This window comes from Podarcis vaucheri, assembly GCF_965113315.1.
Source record: "Podarcis vaucheri genome assembly, chromosome: 14".
NCBI lineage: Eukaryota > Metazoa > Chordata > Lepidosauria > Squamata > Lacertidae > Podarcis > Podarcis vaucheri.
In genome coordinates this window covers 7,541,226-7,565,629 of record NC_138752.1, presented here as the reverse complement: position 1 = coordinate 7,565,629, position 24,404 = coordinate 7,541,226, and the positions used below count along the sequence as shown (strand labels likewise).

The following is a 24,404-nucleotide window of genomic DNA, read 5'->3' as shown; positions in this document are numbered from 1 at the left end:
TGTCGTGGGGATTCAGTCAGTGGTTCAAATCCCCACAACAGGGTGAGCTCCCATTGTTCGGTCCCTGCTCCTGCCAACCTAGCAGTTTGAAAGCACGTCAAAGCACAAGTAGATAAATAGGTACAGCTCCGGCAGGAAGGTAAACGGCGTTTCCGTGCGCTGCGCTGGTTCGCCAGAAGCGGCTTAGTCATGCTGGCCACACGACCCAGAAGCTGTATGCTAGCTCCCTCGGCCAGTAAAGCGAGATGAGCACCGGACCCCAGAGTCGTCCGCAACTGGACCTAACAGTCAGGGGTCCCTTTACCTTTACCTTTAATGCCCCTTAAAAGCCTCTTTAAAATGTGCCTGTTTACCCAAGCTTTCCTGGACCCCAACTCTTTATTTTTAATTCTTTTGTACACTGCTCAGTTTTATTTGTTAAATACAGGTGCATTTGGGTTTTCTTTCATTTTTATCTAGTTGTTAGGAATTTTTATGGAATGCTGTTGTCATTTTAATGTGTTGTTTCCAATGTTTGACATACTGAAATTCTACGTTGTAAACCGTAGTGTGGTCTCTTGACGACAGGCAGTATGTAAATTTAATAAATAATAATAACAATGGATGTGCGTAACTGACAGGCCCATTGATTTCAATGGGTCTACTCTGAGTAGAGCTTCATTGGACACAACCCTATGCAAAGCACTCAGACAGATGTATAGCATGTGTAACATTTTAGTTAATAAAATGAGCTACCCATGCCAGCCAGAAACTCAGGCAACCGGAGTGTCTGCAGGATTCCCACTCACCTTTCAGCAAGGAGCCCTTTCCCATCAGCCTGGCCTTGGCAGCCTGCAGAGCCAGCATGATGAAGATCCTGCCATCCGCAAACCCACACACCAGTTTATCAAGGCTGGGGATATAAATGGAGGAAGTGATGGCGTCACTCCCCATCCCATCCTCAGCTCCACAGAGGTGGTCAATGATGCCTTCGGCCGCAGGACTGCAGCCGTCAAAGCTGTTCTGAAGAGTCCAGGATGTTGCTATAGGGATCTCTAGGGAGAAAGAGAAATAGGGGGTCGCCCACAGAGCCCAACTGCTTGAGAAGACGGAGGCAAAATTCAAAGACCTTGCTGATGTTTGCCTTGCAACCTGTAGGCCACGGCTATAGAAATTAGGATGGGGGTCTTTCAGATCCTGTTTTCAAAGCAAGTCTTATGCCTCTTTGCCTCTAAGTGCTGCTTCTAGATTGTGGGTGGGGTGGGGTGGGAGCACATGTGGGCAGAATTCCTGCATCGCAGGAGGTTGGACTAGATGACCGGGGGGTTCCCTTCCAGCTCTATTATTTTCATGGAGCCCACAGGACATTGCTGGCATCAGTATGCCAGTCTGTATTTTTCCTGTATTTAAATTTCCCTTTCTAGGAAAAATCCAGTAAGGTCTTAAAAAACAACAACACTATTTTCAATGACATGTTGGTGATATATGAACAACTCATTTTCTGTAATAGCCACCCTCTGTATTATGTGCCCAATTTGAGGAACTCCTTAGTAAAGCAGGCAAATGAAGCATAAAATATTATATCTGTTGACAAGAGGCCATTCGTTGTTTGAGTGAAGTGGGATCCCAGAGTCTGAAAATTCGCAAAGGTTTTCCTTTGTTTGAGTCATCATCCTGCCTTCAATCAAATCAGGGCAAGGTGGCATTCCTCCTCCTCCTCCTCCTCCTCCTCCCCCTTCTGGAGACCCCAACCTTTACCAATTCACAATCCTTTTAAACCCCCCTGCCCTCCTGAATGATTCAAAAGTTGAGCTAACCTTTTGGAGAGCCGTCCAGAGTTGAAACTGGCACATCTGGAATATGCCACAGAGTGATTCTGCCTGATGCTGCTCCACAGTAAAGGATCTTATAAAAAGGTTCCTTTCTTTCATTGATGAATCCCATAATGTAAGAAAAACTCTGTTCATTAAAAACAAACAAACAAACCACACGTTTAAACTGTATTAGTCGGTTGCAGCAAAAGCAACAAAGAGTTCTGTGGCACCGTAAAGACTAACAGATTTAATGTTGCTTTAGCTTTTGTGGGCCACTTTATCAGATGCATGAAGAATTATCCAGAGTATATCTATCCATGGCCCTATTCAGATGAGGAGCAGGATTTTGCCCACTAGTCCTGTCCCTTCTCTCAGCATGCTCCACGGGTCATGCCCACAGCTTCTGTGCAGATGTCCCAGGAGCATGGCTAAAGGGTCACATCAATATGGGCCTTATTCCTTTTTTTAAATTTAATTTTTATTGAAAATTTTATTTACAACATAACATAAACCCCCCACCCCCACCCCAAACAGCAATACAATAAGCATAACATACAACAATACAAACAACCAAATAAAATACTTCCTTTATCCTGTATCTGGTCTCCTTATTTACTTCTTATAAGCGGTTTCCTTTATGAATAATTATCAAGATTTTTCTAATTATAACTTAAATATCCACAAAGTCTCCTGCAGACATAAATTGAAACAAGTCCAGGTATGTATTTTAGGGCACTGTTTTGTGAAGTATTCGCTGCATTTCCCCCATGCTTTTTGAAACTCTTGTCTAGTGTGATCTCTAACTGCCTCTGTTAATCTAGCCAGTTCAATATACTCTAACAGTTTGTCTTGCCATTCTATTTGGGCCTTATTCCTATCAAATGAACAGGGCTTTGATCTGCACGCACAGAAGATGGCATGAGGTTTGTCTTTACAAAGTGAAGCTGGGAGACCTTGCAACTCAAGCGGGAGGCATGTCCCATTACCATGCCTAGTCAAAGGCCAATAAAGTCCAGTGGAAAAGGTGGAAGATCCAGTCACAGGGGCACAGGAAAGCTGCCCGGCTAACTCAGTGATTGGCCCACCTAACATCATCATCACCATGTATCACCGCCCTCCAGAGTTCTGGACAGTAGTCTTCTTCAACACTCCCTGGGGCTGCCAAGAATTGAATCTGGGACTTCTCACAAGCAAAGCCAGTGGTCTACCACTGTGAACTGGGGTTCGTACAAGAGGACTGGCTGATCCCAGTGGATAATAAGCTGCCAAAGCAAGATGAACACCATTTGTGAAACACCTGCTGCAGGACCACTCCCAGATATAGTGACTGTGAGGTAGCCATTGCCAGTCTTGCGTGAGCTCAAACCTTCATCTGAAATGCATCTCACGAGCCTCCTCTTGAAACTTTCTGCTTCAGCCCAGCCAGCTCCGATGTCTCTGAGTGAATGTCCAGGGAGATTTAAATGGTTTCCGAGTATCACCATTTTTAATGTCTCGTTTGCCTCCATTTATTCTCTTGCATAATGCATACTGAATAATAGACCAATGTAAATACTAATGTAAATGGTATGGCCAATGTAAATAGCAGGAGGTCCCTGCTTGCACATATGATGGCATATATCATGCTAAAAGATGTGCAAAAGAACAAGCTCTTGGCAGGGACGGAGTCGGCTCTGGGGTCTGTTGCAAGGGGGGGGTTGTAGGTCTATATCTCTATGGGATGGCCCATTGTTGCTCATGAGCAGTTAAGGTGGAGGGCAGTATGTTTGGGGCAATTACCTGGAGAATCTACCTCCAGCATTCTTAAAATTACAGTAGCCCTCAGTAAGACCAGCAAGTTGCCAGGACCGGCTCAAAAGAGGAAGTATAGCTTCCAATTGCCACGATTTAACCATGGCATTCCTGGAAATGCAGAAGCCATCCTGTGCATTTCCCTATTTCCCTCTGTCAAACGTTGGAGGGTATGCTAGAGCCCCCCTGCTAAAGTTCTCTCCAGTGCATCAAAAAGGATCTACAGCCTCTCTTGGAAGATTACCCTTCCCTCCCACAAGCCTAGAAGGAAGGCCAGTACTTGTTTGCAAATGGTCTTCCAGTCTGGAGAATCTTTTCACCCATAATGGACCGCCTAACAGAGTTGAAAGCCCATGAATTAGGCCTTGCAGCAAGGCCCAGTGTCAACTCCCTGATCCCACACTGACTTCACTAATGTCATCATGGAATCTGAGAACATCGCACGCAATGGAGGCCAAGGGTTCTTGAAGCGACCCACCTACCAGAGAATGCCCCATAACTACACAGCTCAGGCGGTCAAAGAGCATCACACTCCCACTCTGAATTCACTGGGAGGGTAAAAGGATTCAGGATGAGGGGTTTTTCTTTGTTTAGATGTTACTTCAAGGGGGAAAATAGAGCTCTGTATCAGCTGCTTATTTGGGGAGGGTTGTCTGAGTCTGCCACCTGTGAAATCACCTTCAGGCAGGAGTGCCAGCTTGGCCCCATGACCCTGAATGCCCAGGGCCATGGGTGCCAAGCAGCATGCATGGCCCTGGCACTGAAATTTATGGGTGCCCAGCCCCTTGATGGGGAATTTTGTGGGTGCTCGCGCACCCAGGGCCCCAGGGAGTTGGCACCTATGCCTTCTTGTCACCTTTCAGTCTTTAATGCAGAAATCATTTGGGTAGGTCTTCTTTCCACAAAGGAAGAAGAGAGCCACTTTTCAAGCTGAGGTGGGCTGTGTTCAGTGTTGCTCTTTTTTTCCATGCGCGGAGGCAAGATATTCAAAAAGCAATCTCAAAGTCCTTAATGAAGAAGATACCCTAAGCTGGTGGGCAATGCCTCAGCCGAATTGCCTTTAGTTTGCCACAGATTGCTGCTACTTGCTGCCAAGGTGGCTCTGGAGCCCAACTGCATTACCTTCTCATCTCCCACATCAGTAGAACAAAGTAACTGAGGGTGGAGGGTTTCTTTGAGCGGTCGTCCATTGCATGGCTGGATGCTTCGCGAAAGACCACTGGATAAGTAAAAGAGAAAGGTGGGAAGAGTGAAGGTCAAAACTTTGGAAATGCATCAAGATGACAAGCAGGGAGTGTCTGAGACTCCCAATTACAGATAGGTAGCCGTGTTGGTCTGCCATAGTCAAAATAAAAAAATTCTTTCCAGTAGCACCTTAAAGACCAACTAAGTTAGTTCTTGGTATGAGCTTTCGTGTGTATCTGAAGAAGTGTGCATGCACACGAAAGCTCATACCAAGAACTAACTTAGTTGGTCTTTAAGGTGCTACTGGAAAGAATTTTTTTATTGAGACTCCCAAGTTCAGCTAAAAGTAATTATGGGGCACTTCCTTCTTTGAGGCCCACACACACACACACACACACACACACACGGCCAGCTGACGTGGTTCCTGACATGGCTAATCTCACCCCCTGCCTGGCCCAACAAAGGCTGGCGGCTGAGCATAGCTTCTTGTGCTTCCATCGCTATGACTGGGGGCTTTTCATCATGATCCTCCCCAAGTTCAGCTGGTGCCTGAAACTTCTTTGTGTGCTTCCCATCTGAGCCCACCTGTTCAGCAGCTGGTAGATGAAGCCACGGCCGTCCTCCATCCAGATGATGAGTCTGTGAGCGGCGAGGACTTCGCCTCCGGCAAAGGACTGTCCACTCGGGCTGAATTCAGTCCACAGCAAGGAGAAGTCACAGTAATCGTATATCTAAAGTCAAAGAAAGAAATACTGGTTTCCCCATTGAGACACTGACATTAATAGTGGCTTTTGGTGAGCAAAGGCTCAATAGTCTCCCAAAGGGAAAGAAGGGTTTTAACTGCAATTTCCATGTAAAATGGAATGTCTGGTACCTAGAGCTCCACGTGGAGGATCTTTATCAATGGCTGCTCCATTCATTCATTCATTCATTCGTTCATTACGTCAGGAGGAGCAGTTCTAATCATTCCATGGATAATTCAGTGTCCGTAAAGAAGTGAAATCCGGCAATGGCAAAATGTATTTGCCCAGCTCCACAAGTGGTATGTAAGCTAATAAATAATAATTTGTAGCTCTTGCTTGTGTGAGCTGCTGGGCTGCCTCCTCTGCTTTCCTCCTCTTAGCAGGGGCAGGTGGGAGAAGGGGGGGTATTTATTTCAGGCCAGGGAACATCATGCAAACATTTGAGCTCACTGGACAGAGCAAATTGCCAAGTCAAGGCGAAAACCTCTTGTGCAACTCATTAATTGGCTCTAACAGAAGCTGTGCAAAGTCACAGACCTGATTTTGTAATATTGATACAGTTCACGTAGCAGAAAGTCTGCTTCAATTCAGTGATGGATAAAGAAATGGCAATTGAAGATGTAAGCCCTTATTCTGGTTTTATTTCGTTTTCCAACTTGGGCAAATTTTGATCTTTTTTAAAAATTAAAGCAACATAACAACAGTAGATTGCATGAGTTTGTCAACATATATGGATTTGGGGTTTTATTTTTCAATTTCACCCATGGAGAGTTCACTAATCATCTGGGATTCCACAAGCTCTTGAAGTTTTACAGAAAGGAGAGCGAGAAAGAGAATATTCCATGCCACGATACTGTAGCATGTACCTTCCAGCAGCTGGAAAACACAACGAGAAGAAGCCTTTCTGTAAAGGTGCAAAATCTGACGGTGCGGCAGGGAGCACAGTCCAGAGATTTGGATTCCCTTTCATGAATATTCTGCCTCTCCTGAAAGCAAAATAAAACAAGGCATGGGTGTGTTGAACAAGAAAAAGCCAGTCGTCATCCTAATAAAAGGGTCTCTTGGTATAAAGACCTTGGCCTTGCTATGAAAAGAATGAGGGAACAACTGAAGGCATTCCAGAGTCTGCAAACAGAATTGCATGAGCCAAATGACACTCTCACCGTCTCTCAGCAGGGCAGCCAAAGAACTCCCAGAGGCAGCAGGAGGGATGTCCAACCACCCAGGTGGTTCCTTGCAGGAAGGTGTAAAGGTTGCCTTTGCAACACATTGCATCCGCACAGGCTGGGGGGGTCCCCCCCACCTTTAAGGCTCCCAGCACCACCCCTGCAATTCTTCTTCTAATGCTAGGACATTTTATTATTATTATTATTATTATTATTATTATTATTATTATTATTTTCCTCAGAGTTTATTTATTTATTGGTTTTCTCATATTACATTACAATACAGATGTGCCAAAGCCAACACCATTTCTTCCCCATCCCCCACATACATTTACATTTATATTTCCTGAATCCATCATATTATTCTTTTCTCCTTCCTCCCACTTCCCTCCGCCCCCACTCGATTTCCTCCACAATATACAATTTACAATAATCTTTGCATTCTACAACCTTCTCAAATCATCTATATATTCTTATTATCTTTCCCTACTAATTTTTCTTCCATCCAGTACTTCACATTTTAATCTAGGCATATTAGCGTATCTTTTTTTGAGCAATATTTTGCCATATATTCATCAAAACATTTCCACTCCTTTTTAAATTTTTGATTTGACTGATTTCTTATTATAGCAGTTAATTTTGTGTGGCATTTTTTATTATTATTATTATTATTATTATTATTATTATTATTATTATTATTATGTCTGCTGGAAGGAGCGCAGAGAGGAGAAATGCCATAGTGCATCTGTAACAGCGAAACCAGACACCTTCATCTGCAATAAAACATGTCTCTCCGCTATCGATATCTACACCCACAGCAGACACTGTAACACTCCAACAGTTTGACTACTATTTTATGGATTGTTTTGCTATGAATCATATTAATGTTTTAATCAGAGTTCCTTAGGTTTGACCCTAAATGTCTGGCTGAAAATAACTTAAATAGGTAAATATAAATCTAGCATTCAGAATTGTGATACTGTGCTGACGGCAGAAGCCTCTGGATTTAAGAGCCCCAGAGCCAGACAGGCCCTTCCTCGTTCCTCTAGCCATAATCTGCATTATCCTCCTCTTCTAGCCACTGCTCATTGCAGATGATTCAAAAATTCTGATCCTGAATAAAAATCAAGCAGCTGCAGAAAACTAGTACAACATTTCACAAGGGATAGAATTTAGCATTTTGACATATGGGGCCTGCCAGCCCAGATTGTAGCTCCTTACCCGTATCCTGCTAACTGATGAGGACAGATCCCAGACTTTAAGGGTTCCTGTTGCAGAGACGGCTATTAAGGAATCCTCTGTGAGAAAAAGCAAAAGAGACAAATTTTCAATGGGAAGAGCAATCCACACAGCAAGGGGATAGAACCGAAACAAAAGGGCAAAGGGCACGGACGAGGGGGAGAGGCTGGTTGTGTGAAATGAAGGAGCAAAGATGCTTGTTAGGATGAAGCCATAGAACAGGATCTCTAGCTAATGCCAATGAGCCACCTTTCCTCCTGACTGGAAGCTGTTCCCCCCAGCTCTTTCCTTATGGATGCATGAAATATTGGTTCTTGCAGCTGCCCGTTCATAATGATTTCCCTGACAACAGCCGTCTCCCAGGCATACAAGCCAACTCCTAGGGGCCAAGGTCCTTTCAGGCCCTCCAAAAGCTTAGCTTTCAAGTATGGTACTCTGCTAATCTCACTCACACGAGCAAGGAAGGGTAAGAACTAAGCCGTATATCCTCTCCTAGTGCCGAAATCCATCCCTACAGAAAGGAACAGGAATAAGTGGGGAAAGAAGGGCAGGGACTAGGGAGAAAGGTCAGAGGGGGCAGCAGAGAGTAGCAAAAGGTGTCAAGGAGGAAGCTGAAGGCCTGGAGAAAGCAGGGCTCAGGTGGAAACCAGCTGGGAGGGCCAAAGGAACAGACTGGTTGGCCAAGCAGTTGCACACCCACTCAGCTGAGATACGGCTTTGCAGCTTCAGGGTCTATAGCAGGGATGCCACAGCCTGTCCTTTTGGTCCTGGCCCTGCCTGGTGAAGAGCCTTTGGCCTCAGTCCCACAGAAACATCCAGCTTTTGTGGGATGTGAAACACAGGAGCAGTCAAGTACAACATTCCTAGAGTGAACATGTTTACACATGGGGAGGAATGTTTGTCCAGCTAGCAGGTACACTTCCTGTTTCCTTCTGGGCTGGGACAGACTTCCTCTGCATGTGACTAGAGGTGGGTGTGGCCTCACCTGTGCAGGTAACAACAAAAGCACAGGGCAGGGCAGCCATCTCTCTCTCTTTCACTACATGCATCGAAGAAGCAACATCTGCTTAGCCAAAGATGCTCTCTTGTCTCTAGCCAAGAGAGGACAAAGGGACTGTCTTCCTATGGAATAGTTTCCAGGTGTATGTTACTTTTCTAAGCTAAGTCTGCCTTCTGGGATCCGATTGTGAACAGAATGATATGTGAGTAAACTCTTTTTATACTTATATAGAAGACTGTGTCGTGTCTTATCTTTTATGAGGGAATAAGGGACGCGGGTGGCGCTGTGGGCTAAAGCCTCAGCGCCTAGGGCTTGCCGATCGAAAGGTCGGCGGTTCGAATCCCCGCGGCGGGGTGCGCTCCCGCTGCTCGGTCCCAGCGCCTGCCAACCTAGCAGTTCGAAAGCACCCCCGGGGGCAAGTAGATAAATAGGTACCGCTTACCAGCGGGAAGGTAAACGGCGTTCCGTGTGCGGCTCTGGCTCGCCAGAGCAGCATTGTCACGCTGGCCACGTGACCCGGAAGTGTCTCCGGACAGCGCTGGCCCCCGGCCTCTAGATGTGAGATGGGCGCACAAACCCCAGAGTCTGTCAAGACTGGCCCGTTTGGGCAGGGGTACCTTTACCTTTACTTTAAGGGGGAAATACCAGAACAGTTATTATAGAGGCTTTAGCAAGCCTGAGCAAACACATCCACTGCAAGTTTAAAAAGGGGAACGTTACTCTGCTAAATTGTGAACTTGTTAACACAAGTTGGAAAAGGATTTAATCAGACAATCTATCCTCTCCTGCATCTCTGAACATTCTCACAGCTTTGACCTACCTTGGATGCGAGGGGAATGCACTAAGCACATGCAGCTGATCCAATCTGAAGACTGGGAGGACGTCAAGGTGTGAAGCACAGACAGCGCTTTAGCATCGATGATGAGGATATCGTTATAGTGCCCACAGCAGAGGAGCCAGCCCTCTCCCGTCATGCGGAACGAGCTGTGGTAATACTGAGCAAAGGGGGGGAAAGCCACAACAGGTTAGCCACGAGAAGACCGCTGAGGGATTGCTTTCGGTCATGGGATTCTGGTGTGCATGCTAGAAAGCAAAATGTTGTCACCCACATTAAAATGCCTTTTGGCTACTCTTAGGTGGAGAATTTACTGACTCCAACGAGGGCTGCGGCTTCCGAAGTGTTGCTTTGCACTGAGAACTCCCCAAGAAGACTGCCACCATTACCCTAGGGTGACCATTCCTATTCCAAAGCCCAAACCTCTTGCGCTGTGACAAAGGTGGACAAAAAAGAGACTCCTGGCACCTCCCTGGCAAATGAATAGACCTCCATAGGGAAGCCCATGCCATGGATTTACACCCCATTGGTGCCCATGCATCTCCCTTCCCACCCCCAGCCCTCTCCAATGCCGTACAATACACTTGTACAGCTTATAATAGAATCAGGACCCAAATAACCCCAAAGCAGCAAATGGAATACAACTCATACAAACAGCATGAGCATTGTGTACGCTTGACAATTGTCGAGAAATGGTTGCAACCCGTCCAAATCCACGGGCAGAAGCCACACTGGACACACTTCAAAGCCTATGAAAAAAATGCTAAAATGTGCTCTGCTGCACAGAAAAGGCACCTGCAGCTTTCCTGCAAGCAGCTGGATTGGGGCCAGCAGGTAAGATTTCTCGCCTGCCTGCCGAATGGACCCAAGAGGTTTTGGACCCTCCCTTGTGGCTTGCTTTGATCTCTTTGGAAAGAGACTGCCGGGTTCCTGTTGTCCAGGTGCTCATCCTTGCCATATCCTGAGATCCTCAGCTGAGTTTGCCAGTAGGTGTGCATCTGCTCTGCCCCATGGGTGAGAAGGAGAGGATATCCAGGGGCAGCAGGTGTGGCACTTTGATATGTTTCCTCAGCAGTGGCATCCACATCAGCCACCTCTCTAGCAGTTGCCCAGCTTGACCTGTTTCCCTCCCTCCTCTCTGGCCTTCATTGGCCTGTTGGGGGGGAGGGGGCCACCAGTGGAGCTTCCACCTCTACCCAGCCCAATGATTTGCCCCTGCAGTGCTGGGAACAGCTAACTCCTGGCACTGAGGACAAAGACCAGCAGGCTGAAAGGGCCCACAGGAACAGCTGCACCAATGAGACATTGCACAGCAAATAAAGAGGTAGCCTGTATTCAGACAGCTCTGGGTGCTAGTACCAATGGTGGTTGTTTTGCTGAGATTCTAGTGACCCAATCTGCTCCAGGAAGGACGGCATTTCAGTGGATCTGATTTTTTTATTTTAAAAAAACATATGGAAGAAGCATCATCCAGGCTGGTTGCAGAGTCCCAATGGGCAGATGGACAGAAGTTCTTCACCGTGAATTTGGCTGTACTTACACAAATCGCTGTGTGCCGAAAGGGAAGCCTTGTGCTCTCCACACACCGCCCACAGATAACATTCCAGACGCACATTTCCCTGTCAAGAAAAAAAAAAAGTTTGTTGTTACTCTCCATCCGATATGATTTGTAGCCAAGTAGTCAAAATAATGGGACGCGGGTGGCGCAGTGGGTTAAACCACAGAGCCTAGGGCTTGCTGATCAGAAGGTCGGTGGTTCGAATCCCCGCAACGGGGTGAGCTCCCGTTGCGTGGTCCCTGCTCCTGCCAACCTAGCAGTTCGAAACCACGTCAAAGTGCAAGTAGATGAATAGGTACCGCTCTGGCGGGAAGGTAAACAGCGTTTCCATGTGCTGCTCTGGTTCACCAGAAGCAGCTTAGTCATGCTGGCCACATGACCCGGAAGCTGGCTCCCTCGGCCAGTAAAGCAAGACGAGCTCCGCAAACCCAGAGTCGTCCGCAACTGGACTTAACGGTCAGGGGTACCTTTACCTAGTCAGAATAATAATTTCTTGTGGCTTGGGTGATTTTCCTCGGCCAACAGAGGACCAACTATTTGTGTGGCTGACTTGCAGAGGGAAACCTGAGGGAAACTGCTGCTGTTTATTGGGGTGGAGGGAGGAGGCCAGACAGCAGGAGCAACAGCAGCACAACCTCACTTTGCTTTGGAAATTGCAGCTGGCTGCTGCCATAGCTACCTGCAAGGGCACGACAGGCCTGTGACAAAAGCGGCCATTATGGCTCCCATTACAGCTCGTCAACTTGTCACTGCAGCTATCATTTACTGGAAGAGCAGAAAGTGATTTTCATTTCACTAAACTTGAACTGCCTGCTTTGCAAAGCATCCTCCCTCCCCTTTCTCTCTGCCCAGGATCAGGGCTGCTCAGAAAAAACGTGTCAATCTGGACAGAGAACAAACAGTGACACCCTGAGGACAGCTGTGAGATGTGCACCTCATTGCAGAACCATCAGTGTGAATTCAAGGGTCGTGAGCTCATACTGCTGAAGCTTTATTGTTTTATTGTATTGTGCTAATTGTTTCAAATTTAGTAAACATCCCTTCTGTTAGGTCTATCGAAATGTTTTCACAGCCCAATCTTATGCACGTTTAAGGTAAAGGGACCCCTGACCATTAGGTCCAGTCATGACCGACTCTGGGGTTGTGGCGCTCATCTCGCTTTATTGGCCGAGGGAGCCGGTGTACAGCTTCCAGGTCATGTGGCCAGCATGACTAAGTCACTTCTGGCGAACCAGAGCAGCACATGGAAACACCATTGATCTTCCCACCGGAGCAGTACCTATTTATCTACTTGCACTTCGATGTGCTTTCGAACTACTAGGTTGGCAGGAGCAGGGACCGAGCAATAGGAGCTCACCCCGTCACGGGGATTCGAACCGCCGACCTTCTGATCTGCAAGTCCTAGGCTCTGTGGTTTAACCCACAGCGCCACCCGTGTCCCAATATGCACGTTTACTTGCAAATAAATGCTGTATGGGAATGCAGCCTAAATCTATTTAATTTGGCACTATTCTTTTAAAGAGCAAGAAAACTCTAGTGCATTCTTACATGCAAATTCTTTCTCAGCCCATTGTGATGTTATGCGGATTGTCAGCACCATCACAAACATCCAGAAAGATACATCTTGGACTTTGCAGACCGACCACCAGAATGACCTTCTGTTAGAAATGTCCACAGACGCACCAGCCTCTGTGAAGGGCCCCAAGATCATGTTTAAATATCTCCACCCTTTATCATCCTTCAGTTAATAATTTAATGCTGTATTGTTTTTAATAATTGGGATCCACCCAGAGTGGCTGGGGAAACTCAGCCAGATGGGTGGAGTATTAATTATTATTATTATTAATATTAATGCCACTATGAAATTCATTCTGAAAAGTGAGGTTAGGAAGACATGATGGCTATTATGATGAAATCCAGTGGTTTATCAAAATGTCCAAAGCCCAAACATTTCTTTCCTGTCTCATCAAATTATTGGTAAACATCAACTTTCATCACATTTGCTGGGACACATACAATTATAACCACACAAGCTACTTCACGGAAGCACATTACAGTACTTAAACTGCTTCAGCCAGGTATTTTCATATTTTAAAAGCAAACAACATTGGCTGGCCGGCTGGCTTTTGAGCTCAGGTCAAGAAGCTGGCAGTAACCCAAATGCCCGAAGGGGCACCTCTGGGTGTGCCAGGAGCTTGACTTAAAATGTCTCACAATCTTCAGCCAATACCATGCTCTAGCAAACATTCTTGATGCATGAAGACAGGAGGACAAGGTCTTTTCTGTGGTGGCTTCAGAATGCCCTCCCCAAAGGGATAAGAATGGGGCTGTCTCTACATCTTTTGGATGTTAGGTTAAGAAGACATTCTTATATGCTTAGGAATTTTAAATTATTGTGTTGCTTTAGTCCTGCTCAGTAGTTTTTAGGGTTTTTGCCTTTCTGTTTGCTACGAAGGCCACTGATTTTATTGTGTTTATGTTGTGTAAGAATACTTTTATTCATGCTTATTGTATACTGCCTAGAAATCCTTGGGTGAAGGGTGGTTTTAAAATATTTTATCTCACACAGGCATTCATCATTCTCAGGTGCACATATTCAGAGACCGAAGAGCTCAAAAACATGCTTTTTATATATGCCACACTTATGTTTACTGGCTGTGGCATATTGGAGAGCTCATTTTGTTTTGCTACATCTGCCAGACCTTCATGCGCTAAGGCTCCCCTGGGGGAAGGAGTAGCAGAACCATCTTCCATGGGGCTCCTCCAGGAGATGTTCCTGATGGATCCTGTCTAGCAAGGATTGCTCTTCCCCAAAGCCACGAATCACCAGCCTACTGTTTAAGAAGAGATTGCATCCTTCCTTGCCACTCTGGGAATTCCCACCGTTGAAATGAAGAGATGGTTGCACGTCATGGGAAATGCAAAGCGACTGACCCGTTCTCAGTAGCACTGACCACGTATGGATGCTTCTCAAAGTCCCTCGCCTTGGCCAAGCAGGTCACCGATGCCGTGTGACCAAAGAGCATTTGCTTTGATGAAATCTAGAACAGCAAAACCATGCAGCAATGTCAGAGTGGCTGTTTTCTAAGGATACACGAGTAAAAATTCTTGCGTGGCGAGTTCCCGCCCCGCCCCCCCCATGGAAATAATGACACATGTCACAATTGTTAAGGTTAATAGGCTAAATAACCCTTTATTGGTTACAGGTGATAAGCAGTATTGGCTTAGGCATTGGTCCTAACCGACTATATCCGACTTCAGCCCATCCACTTGAAGTCCAGGAAGGGTTAACCACCAGTAGGGGGAGTTCTGCTGATGCACATCAACTAGGAACTCCCCCAGGGTCACTGATAGGGGGCATGCCTTAGGCCCTCACCTCCCCAGGCTTCGGACAGGAATCCTTTATTGGACTACCCTTCAATATGCAGGGCAGGTGGTGGCGCTACCTCCCCTCTTCCATCTACAGAGCAATACCAATGCCTAACCGCCAATACCAAGAAAGTTGTGACGATTTGCTACAAGGTAGGTGAAAACCAAGTGGCTGGTGCCAATTTGCTAAGTGGAAAAATTCCTACCAGGCCCCTCAACAGTGACCAACCAAGGTCCATAGCAAGGTCAAGGAGCGAAAACCTTATAGGGAAGGAGGGTGGGAAAAGCAGGAACAAGTGGCAGGCGGCAAAGAGGGAGATCCCCAGCCGTGTCCTGGTTTAAATCGGGCAGGCCACACCCCCAGAGCCAGCCGATTGGCTGGCCAGGAGGTGACGCGGCCGGGAATCCCTCCAATCGCATGGGGGCTGGGTTCCAGCTGCCGCGTGCGTGGTGGGGCCGTGAAACCCACAACTCCACCTCCTCCGAAGGGTGGAAGTGGCTTTTCTTTGGCCACACAGAGCAGATTTCCTGCTGCTGAGAGGAGAAGAGGGGGACTGGTGCTTCTGGGGTTACTATGAGCCCTTCTGGGGAAGGAGATTCATATACCGTATTTTTTGCACCATAACACTCACTTTTTTCCTCCTAGAAAGTAAGGGGAAATGTCTGTGCGTGTTATGGAGGAAATGCCTACGGGTGGCATGCCTGCGGATTTTCCTCCTCTAAAAACTACGTGCGTGTTATGGTCGGGTGCGTGTTATAGAGCGAAAAATATGGTAACCTCTGGTATCTCACAACAAGCCCGTGTTCTAAAGCGGCTGTTCAAAAATAGTACTGCTAATAGTTTTATATACCATGGGAAATATGATTTGAGAAGGGTTTCTTCCACAGGGATATCTGACCACGGATGTGCCATGTCTTGGGCATGGTAGCTATAAGAGGCCTCATGGGAAGGAAAGAGGAAAGGAAGACATGATAGGATGGGGCAGCAAGATGACTGACTCCCCTGCAATACCACAAACCTTCAGGTCTGATGATGACAGGTCCCAGAGGCAGATTTGTCCTTCTTGACTCCCCGTAACAATGGTTCTCTGGTCTTCTGTGATCAAGATGGCTGTGATGCTGTGAGCTGGGGCTTGGTTTCCCCACAACGTCACAAGCTGAACTGAGGTCTTCATGGTGAGCTAACCTAAAAACAAAAGGAAAGGGCATTCAGCAGTCAGTTGAATAGAGAGAGATTATGATTATTTAGCTTTCTCCCTCATTGCACCACCTCTGTGGAACTCTGCCCTCCACCTGACCCCATTGTTTTGGGTGGTTTGGCACCTGAGGAAGAAAAGGTGGTTATTCCAGAGACCTCTCTTATTTGCTGAATGTATTTAGAGTCCATCTTCTTGCCAAGGTGCTTACCAATTGCACAACAAAAACAAGGCAATGTTTGTGCTGCTGCTGCCTCCCTTAGTCCTCTCACTCTTGACTTGGAAGGTACAACTAACTTTCTGGAGGAGGACAGCTCCCTTCCTGCTCTGCAGGTCACCGCACAGCTCACTTTTCATGGACTTGCCCTACCTTAGTTGGTGAAGGAGCCCATCAGAAACTCACTTCAATACCAGATGAAAGAAACATTTTTTTTAGAATTAAGAATAGGATCTAAGAGACAAAAGGGATATAAAAAGCTATCTAGCTGCAGACTATGGTGGAGAGTCCCACAATGCTCACATACTCCAGAGTGGGATGGTTTGCTTTTAGCCAGGAAGATGCTCTTAAGACCTGTGGAGCCAGGAGATGAGGCTGGGTTGGTGTTAACTTAAAGGGAAGTTGTTCAGTCAACTCCTGGCAGATGGGAGGGGCATATCAAAGAAGTGTGTGTCTTCAGAAGTGAGCAGTTGGGGGACTTTAAGATGGAACACACCAGCTTTCATTTACAGAGGCAGAAGAAGTCAGAAGTCACACAATACGACACGACACAACACAACACAACACAATACAATACAATACAATACAATACAACACAACACAACACAACACAACACAACACAACACAACACAACACAATAATCTTTATTCTCAGGCGGCTAGTCCTAGTCTTTATAACCCTGTACCTTCTTCCAGAAGGCAGAAGCTGAAAGAGATCATTTCCGGGGTGCGCACTATCCTGAACTATCTCTGCAGCTTTCTTATGGCACCTAGAAGCATAGATTTGATCCAAGGTGGGAAGAGTGCACCCAATTATTCTCTCTGCAGTCTTTACAACCTTGGACAGCATTGTTTTCCCCTGACTGTGCAGCTCCCAAACCACAACACAGACCATAAGTTAATACACTCTCAACAGTACAATGGTAAAATGCCATCAACAGGTCCTTTGAGAGATTATTTTTCCAGAGGATTCTCAGGAAATATAACCTCTGCTGTGCTCTCTTCATCAGGTCTTTGCTGTTTTCTCCCCAGGTTAGGTCATCTCTCAACTCCATTCCCAGAAATCAAAACACTGATACCTGTTCCACACACTTCCCCTCAATAATAAGTGGCTGAATATTCAATTCACATTTCCTAAAGTCCACAGTAATCTCTTTTGTTTTCTTTAAGTTAAGGAGTAAGTTGTTTTTCCTGCACCACTCCCCCAGCTGCTTGACTTCCTTCCTATAGGCCGACTCCCCCCTCCAGCCATGATTACACCAACCACTATTGTATCATCTGCAGATTTAATGATCTTATTATTGGGGTGTTTGGGGACACAGCGTCTCCACGCGCCACCATCTAGTTGTTGCCGTGATGGAAATGCTGTGATTTCTGGGGAGGTGGGCCAAAAGAATGGCCTGGGAGGAGGAAGCTAAACCCACAGGATGACCAGAGGGCTAGAAATGGGGCAGAGTTCTTGTGGGCTCTTTTCAGGTTATGGAAGGGGGCATAACCATGTGGTGCAATGGGGCAGTGATGAGTCAGTTGACCCAGATCTTGCCCCACCTCTTGCTTAGTGGCTGAGCATAAAGAGCCCTTGCCACATCCGCTTGGCTTTTCCGTTTCTTTTTGTGCAGTGGTGGACTTGGGGCTCTCGAATTTCAGTGGTGCCCTGTGTGACAAAGCGCCCTGTGCACTCTGTTCTATAGCATTGTTTTGGCACCCCCGCAGCACGGCACTCGGTGCGATCACTGCAGTTGTGTTACCTTAAATCCGTCTCTGTTTCATGTGCAAGAGCTCTTCACCTCCCCGGATTCTGCCTGAAGCTCCAACCTGCTGGGATCCTGGGGCGCTGCAATGGCTGCCTTTTGATTGGCCAGAGGAGTCCCTGGTGAGTGACAGCCATCTCCCTCCCCCACCTCCAAGCCATCCATGGGTGCCGTCTCCCCCCCCCTCACTCTCCCACAATGAGCTGGATCCAGGGATCAATATAGGCTATTTCAACCAGCCAGGGTCCGCCAGTAATATCTTGTTTGTATTTCTAGGATGAGTGGCAGCAGAAACACTTATTTCATTCCCCTCCATAATTCCCCACCATCAGAAGGAGCACCGCGAGGGCAAGACCATCCTGCAGCTGCTGATTACATCAAAGGTTTGAAGCACAAATTCAATTTTATGATGTTAATCTTGGCCTGCCACTCAGGAATTTTCTCGGGGGGATATGATTTTTCTCTGGATTGCATTTTAAGAATGATTTTCATCTTCGACAATCAATAAAGATATGTTTTCATCAAAATACTATATCTTGGTAGAATTCAATTGGCCATCTCAAGCCCTTTTGGTGACACAATATTAATTAAAATAGTTTATGTTGCTTCTAAACTGGGGAACAGGGCAGTGGAAAGAGAAGAAGAATCTCTGAACACATCTTCTACAAGCCTGCAGAAAGGCACTACCAAAATCCCCCCCCCTCTCTCTCTCTCTCTCTCTCTCTCTCACACACACACACACACACACACACACCAGGCTCTCTCTCGCCATATAATTCAACTGTGGCTGATACATACAGCCCACACGTGGCTACATGCAAAGTTTTGCAATTGTTACAAGACCTCTTTGCACACAAAATGCTTTAGAAAAAGGTGGAAGATCATAGAATCATAGAGTTTGATCATCTAGTCCAACCCCCTGCAATGCAAGAATCTTTCACCCAACATGGGGATCAAACCCCAGACCCTGAGATTAAGAGTCTCATCCTCTACCAACTGAGCTATGCCTCAGGTTGAACATGATGAATTCCTGCAAATGATTCAAAGGGGTTCAGCTGTTTAACAGTGCTTCCCCCATGGTGATTCATAAATGTTGAACTTTTAAAGAAAAAGGCTGTCAGGGAACTGCCATCAGTGTCGGAGGGAGGGAGCAAAATCCAGAGGGATTCCGGAGAGCGTCCCGGGAGTGGGAGAGGCAGCCCATCTTCTGGGGAAGAGAATCAGCGTAGCACCGGTGGAGAAGGGGGGCAGATGGGGGAAGCGGCGAGGTGGTCCCATGACTCCTTGCCGGGGACCAGCGGGGAGAGGAAGGGTCCTCCGCTGCCTACGCCCTCCTTGCACAGAAGGCTTCCGCGCAGGGAGAGTAGGAGGAGACTGGGTGTCAAAGAGCTTCTTTGCTGGAAGAAGTTTAAGAAACGTCCACTGACGGATTCTGCCAGCGATTGAGACAGCCACGGGTGAGTGGCTGTCCGGACAGGAAAGGTTCACTCAGGCAACCCAGCCGGGTGTTTGCACCGGCTTACGCACGAGGAACCCCTAGAACCATTACAAAGGCCATAAAGGAAAAATAATGGTCTCTCAAATGCTATCAGATGGCACCTCGAATTTCCACAGGCTTCAACAGTACAGGAGTTTAGGGATCCTGGGACTGATCAGAGGTTGTTGGAATCCTTCCCTGACCACTGGCCATGCTGGTTGCTGAGGAGAGCTGGAGTTCAGCAATATCTGCACCCCAAATGGACAAATGGGCTTTAATCAAAGCAAAGGGGTCTGAAGCAAGTCAACCAAGTGAGAAGACCCCAAATGCTCCCAGTTGTCAAGCAGCGGTGCCAGCAGGAGCTTTCCTGTGACCTTGAACTGTCTTTCCACTCAACCCTGCCAAGCAGATCTTACAGGCCATGTTTTGGTTCCTGCTCCTCAGAAGCATCCGGTCATGTTGAAACAGTACACAAGAGCAGCATTTATGGTCCATCAGGAAGGGAGAGCAGGAAGCAAAGACTGGGCCACACTTCTGAAATGTGTGTGTGCACGCACACACACACACACACACAGAGAGAACCTTGTGGCTCTGTCCAACAGCAGGGAGGGGAAATTGAATCCCCAGATCATCAGAACTCAACTATTTTGACCTGGCAATTCTCATGGCCCAGGTTTTCTGCCTGCTCCTTATTCTTCTCCATTTGGGACTGAGCTGCATTCTCTCTTACCCCCCTCTCTTCCTTAATCCTGTTAGGCAGCCACTGTTTAGGGTAAACACTCAGCAAGGATGACTAATGGGCTTTGCAAGGCATCTTGATGCAGGGCTGCTGCCTACAGGGAGAAAAGAGGGGGAAAGGGCTGGAATGTCATTTGAACCACACCCTACAAGCCCACAACCTCCCTGCCTCCCCACCCCCAAAGAACAGCTTGAAAGCCAGAGATTTAACAGTAATCCCAGAGAACAGAGTGCCTCTTTACACACACAGAGTGCTTTTTTCTGTCTGGGACTGAGGGATGGATGGGGCTTGCAGGCAGGTCCAAGCCTCAGAACCTCTCCTTTTTTTAGAAGGGAATCCCAAAATGAAAGTGCATGCCTGCCACCTCTTGCCAACACAGCCCCTCCATGATACCAGCATGGAATTAGAAGGAGGACCCAGAGATCCAGACCTTTTTATTTATGCCCAGGTGGGTACTGACAGATAGAGCATCTGCAGACCCCTCCTGAAACAAAGGATGCAGCTACACAACCTCCTCTGCAATCAGGTGAAGAAGAAGAAGAAGAAGAAGAAGAAGAAGAAGAAGAAGAAGAAGGTGCCTTCCTTTTTTCAACCAAGAATTTTATTTATACCCCGCCCTCCCCGGTTCAGAAGACTGGGCTCAGGGCGGCTAATAACAAATTTAAAACACTTAATTGATACAACAAAAAACAGCATAAAATACAGTATAAAATGTGAATAACAATAAATTCAGAATTCAAAAATCTATTTAGGGGGAAAATCCATCCAATAAACATTAGATGAATATTAGAATAGTGCCAGAAACTGAGATGGGTGTGTGTGTCAGGTTTCTGGCACTAAATTTCCAAAGAAAGGCAAACCTGAATTTGGCCCTCAATCCAGAGCCTGCCCACCCCAAAGATCCAGGGAGGGGAGGGCCCAGGGGTCAGGGGTCGGTTAGGGGCCTGTACAAATCCCTCCACTGAAGCCACACTGGGGTCCCCCTGCCCCAACACTAGCACAGCCTCCTGGCCAGCCACTGGGAGCGAAAGAGAGGAGAGCTCATGGCAGTTGGCATCAGGTGGGCTGTGAGTCCCTCAGGACCCAGATGGGACCCCCTTTCTGTTGACTCCCCTGGGCTGATGCTGACCCAGAGTCAGGGAGGCTTTGTGGGGCAGGGGGACACAGAGGGAGAGGGGGGGATCCTGGCTCTTTCCCAGGACTGGGTTCTGCAACCCCAACTCACCGGCATTGAGGCTCTTCACGGGGCTGGGGACGTGTGCTCCTACCCAGTCTCTTCCCTCTCCTCAGTCAGGTACTGGGAAATGGGTCCAGCCTGCCTGTGGGGAGCCTGCTGTTCTTAGAGCTCTTCTCAGTTCACAGGAGGAGGAGCTCTCCCTGGGACTCCACCTGCTGCTGCTGGCTGAGCCCAGAAGACACTCCCTCCCCCCCCTTGCCTGCTCTGACAGAGACTGACCTTGGGTGAGGGTTGGGCACCTTCTGGGCCAGCAGTCCCAGCTGGCTCGAACTGGGCTTGGCTCACCCAGCCTTCTCCTCCCCACCTTGCCTCTCCCAGCCCTGATCTTCTCCCTGCAGCTGCAGTGGAATAGCTGAGCCTGCTTTGGGGGAGACTTGGCACTGCCAGGAGGGCGGGTGCATCTTGACCCCCACTACCACAAGATGACTGTGCCCACTCTCTCTTTCCTAAGATGAAAGACAGGCCTTCAGGACTAATGCATTTAATTCTGACAAATGAAGCAGCATGGAGGTGCCTTCCTTTTTTCAGCCAGTTCAGTTCCAAACTAGGGTGAAGAGAAACAGATTCTGGAAAAGGTGAAATTTAGTTGGAATGGTGGCAAATCCCCGGCCAATGACCAGACCTATCATCTATTAGATCACAGGGGGAAGTCAGATTCTTCTCACCCAGCTGGTGCCCTTCTGCCCCTGCCGCATGCTCCCCTCCCAACTGGGTTCCCTCTAGATACCATGGGGCCCACCACCACCATCGTCCCTGACCATTGGCCATGCTGGCCACCAGCAATATTTGAAGGGCTGCTCAAATGTCTCACAGTATATTGTATCCTGGGCCACCTCTCGTTCTCAGCTACCTTCCAGCCTGAGACACCTGCAGTTAAACACCTCCAAGTCCCTCAGCTTCCCAGAGGAGACAGGCCATGGAGTCCCACCACGTTTCCAGTAGTCAGTCTGTGGGAACTTTGCCCTTCAGGAGGGGAGGAAATCCAGCAGGCAGGAATACTTCAACAGCCTCAGTTTCCACTTCCCCAGGGGCCGACAGCACCCAGCAGTGACTGGTGGGCAGAAGGTAAGGAGACCAACAGTCGATGGAGGCAGAGCCAATGGCGGACAGAGCCAACTGGCTCTCATTTTGCCCTCATCCTCTGAGTTTTACAGGGAGGAGGAGGAGGAGGAAGCTGGCAACCAGGACCATCCCCTGGACTAGGAACAAGCAAGAAGGCACACAGTTGGGGGCTGGCTGAGGGCAGGCTAAGGTTGGTGGGGCAGCACACGTTTGCCTTAATGGACCACTGGCAGCACCTTCCTTGGCCTTCATTCTACTGGCTAGAGCAATCCACCTGTCAGTCAGAGCTTGACAGGGTCAGGGGCCCTTCAAAGCTGACTTGTTGCCAGCTCCCTGTCTCCCCTCAATGTCTTTCTGAACATACAATTCACGAGGAGATCGGAAGTCTCTTTGTGAAGTAGCTGTGTCAGGACAGATAGAACTGAGCTATTTATTTATTTCATGTGCCTTTGCTTTATTGCCTGTTTAAACCTTTCATAAGCCTCTTAAGATCAGCTGTTGGGCCTCTTGTGCAAAGGGATATGTTCCCCTGCATCTGCTTTGGCTGTTCCTGCTACATTTGTGTATCCTGGAACCTTTTCAAATGAAGCAACCTTCTCTACTTTCCAAGTGTCTGAAAAGGAGGTCAGTTTTGTGATGAGCAGTGGCGTAGCGTGGGGGGTGCAGGGGGTGCGGGCCACACTGGGCACAACATCTGGGGGTTAGGGTTAGGGGGCGCAAATCCACGGGTTAGGGGCGCAAATCCACAGGTTAGGGGGCGCAAATCCACGGGTTAGGGGGCGCAAATCCACGGGTTAGGGGGCGCAAATTACTTGCCTTGCCCCGGGTGCTGACAACCCACGCTACGCCACTGGTGATGAGCTCCATATTTGAACACTGGGCAATTTGTGGAGGGCTGAGGGGGTATGACTTTGCCCAGCGCTCTTTGTCAAACCTTGAGAGTCTCTACTAAAGGTTCCCTTGCTGGCTCACTTTTACCTCACCCACAAGTTGGGCGGGGGGGGGGGTAGCTTATTGGCCTGCAGACGGCTAATTAGTGGTTAACAACCTTGTTGACAGATGTCAACACCACTGAAAAACAAAACAGCTCAGATTCCTTCAGGGAAGACGTGTCAAGGGCAAAGGATTTATTGTGTCATCTTTTGCAGAATGTGATGGAGTATTGATGAAAAATCCCCCCTTTTGTATCAACATTTTACCTTGTTTTGGAAACATAAATGGGAGGCCTGCTCCCCAACCTATCGCCCTGGAAACCCTCCAGGGCATAAACCCTCATTGTTGTTTGTGATAATAGATAGAATTTCACAAATGGTGACAAGGCAAATGGTGGGGGTGGGTGCATCTCTCCTCATCATCACCACCAGCCTGTGCCTTGCAATGGGAAGCATGGAGAAACGCATAGCTGTCAACTTTCAGATTTGAAAATAAGGGATCAGCAGCCTCAAAAATAAGGGATCAGCAGCCTCACCTGTTTCGGGGACAGTCTATGGGATATCTAACAATCCGGGATTGCTGTGGAAAGCAGCAGGAAACAGCACTGGAATAAGGGAATTTCCCGCAAAAAAAAGGGAAGGTTGACAGCTATTGAGAAACTGCATGTGCCATTTTGCAGCGAAGAGCCTCAGAACAGGAGCCCAGCCTTGACCCTGCCAGAGTCTCCCTCTGCCTCCCTCCTTTCCTGCCAGGAAGCTACCAGGCATGGACCAGCTGGAAAGGGATCAGTCTGTCCTTCCAGAACCTTTTTCAGGATCAAACAGTATTGGCAGTGAGTCTGCCCAATACCCTCCTGAACACAAATTGCCATGAATGCACCATAAGAAGAGATGCCTGGAGGGACCCTGTGTCATATTCAAAGTGGACCAATGGCATCAGTGTCCTCTTCAACATGCCCTCCAACATTTTTCCGATGCAAATAGGGGCAGCTGTGGTCTAAACCACTGAGCCTAGGGCTTGCTGATCAAAAGGTTCGAAACCCCACGACAGGGTGAGCTCCCGTTGCTCAGTCCCTGCTCCCGACAACCTAACAGTTCGAAAGCACGTCAAAGT

At 47.8% G+C, this 24,404-nt stretch overlaps 1 protein-coding gene across 1 annotated transcript in view; it reads right to left on the bottom strand.

Annotated features, from left to right (window-relative positions):
* WDR72 (WD repeat domain 72) overlaps positions 1 to 21,384 on the bottom strand; it is an 84,860-nt gene extending 63,476 nt beyond the window's left edge. Inside the window, exons 1-11 of the mRNA XM_082198934.1 lie at positions 21,285 to 21,384; positions 15,699 to 15,865; positions 14,245 to 14,351; positions 11,293 to 11,371; positions 9,738 to 9,912; positions 7,900 to 7,976; positions 6,379 to 6,498; positions 5,355 to 5,500; positions 4,707 to 4,803; positions 1,797 to 1,938; positions 789 to 1,034 (exon numbers count right to left, since the gene is read on the bottom strand). Of these exons, the coding sequence (XP_082055060.1) occupies positions 789 to 1,034; positions 1,797 to 1,938; positions 4,707 to 4,803; positions 5,355 to 5,500; positions 6,379 to 6,498; positions 7,900 to 7,976; positions 9,738 to 9,912; positions 11,293 to 11,371; positions 14,245 to 14,351; positions 15,699 to 15,854 (1,345 nt within the window). The 5' untranslated portion in view covers positions 15,855 to 15,865; positions 21,285 to 21,384. The remainder of the gene's footprint in view (positions 1 to 788; positions 1,035 to 1,796; positions 1,939 to 4,706; positions 4,804 to 5,354; positions 5,501 to 6,378; positions 6,499 to 7,899; positions 7,977 to 9,737; positions 9,913 to 11,292; positions 11,372 to 14,244; positions 14,352 to 15,698; positions 15,866 to 21,284) is intronic.
* Between the last annotated feature and the right edge of the window lie 3,020 nt (positions 21,385 to 24,404).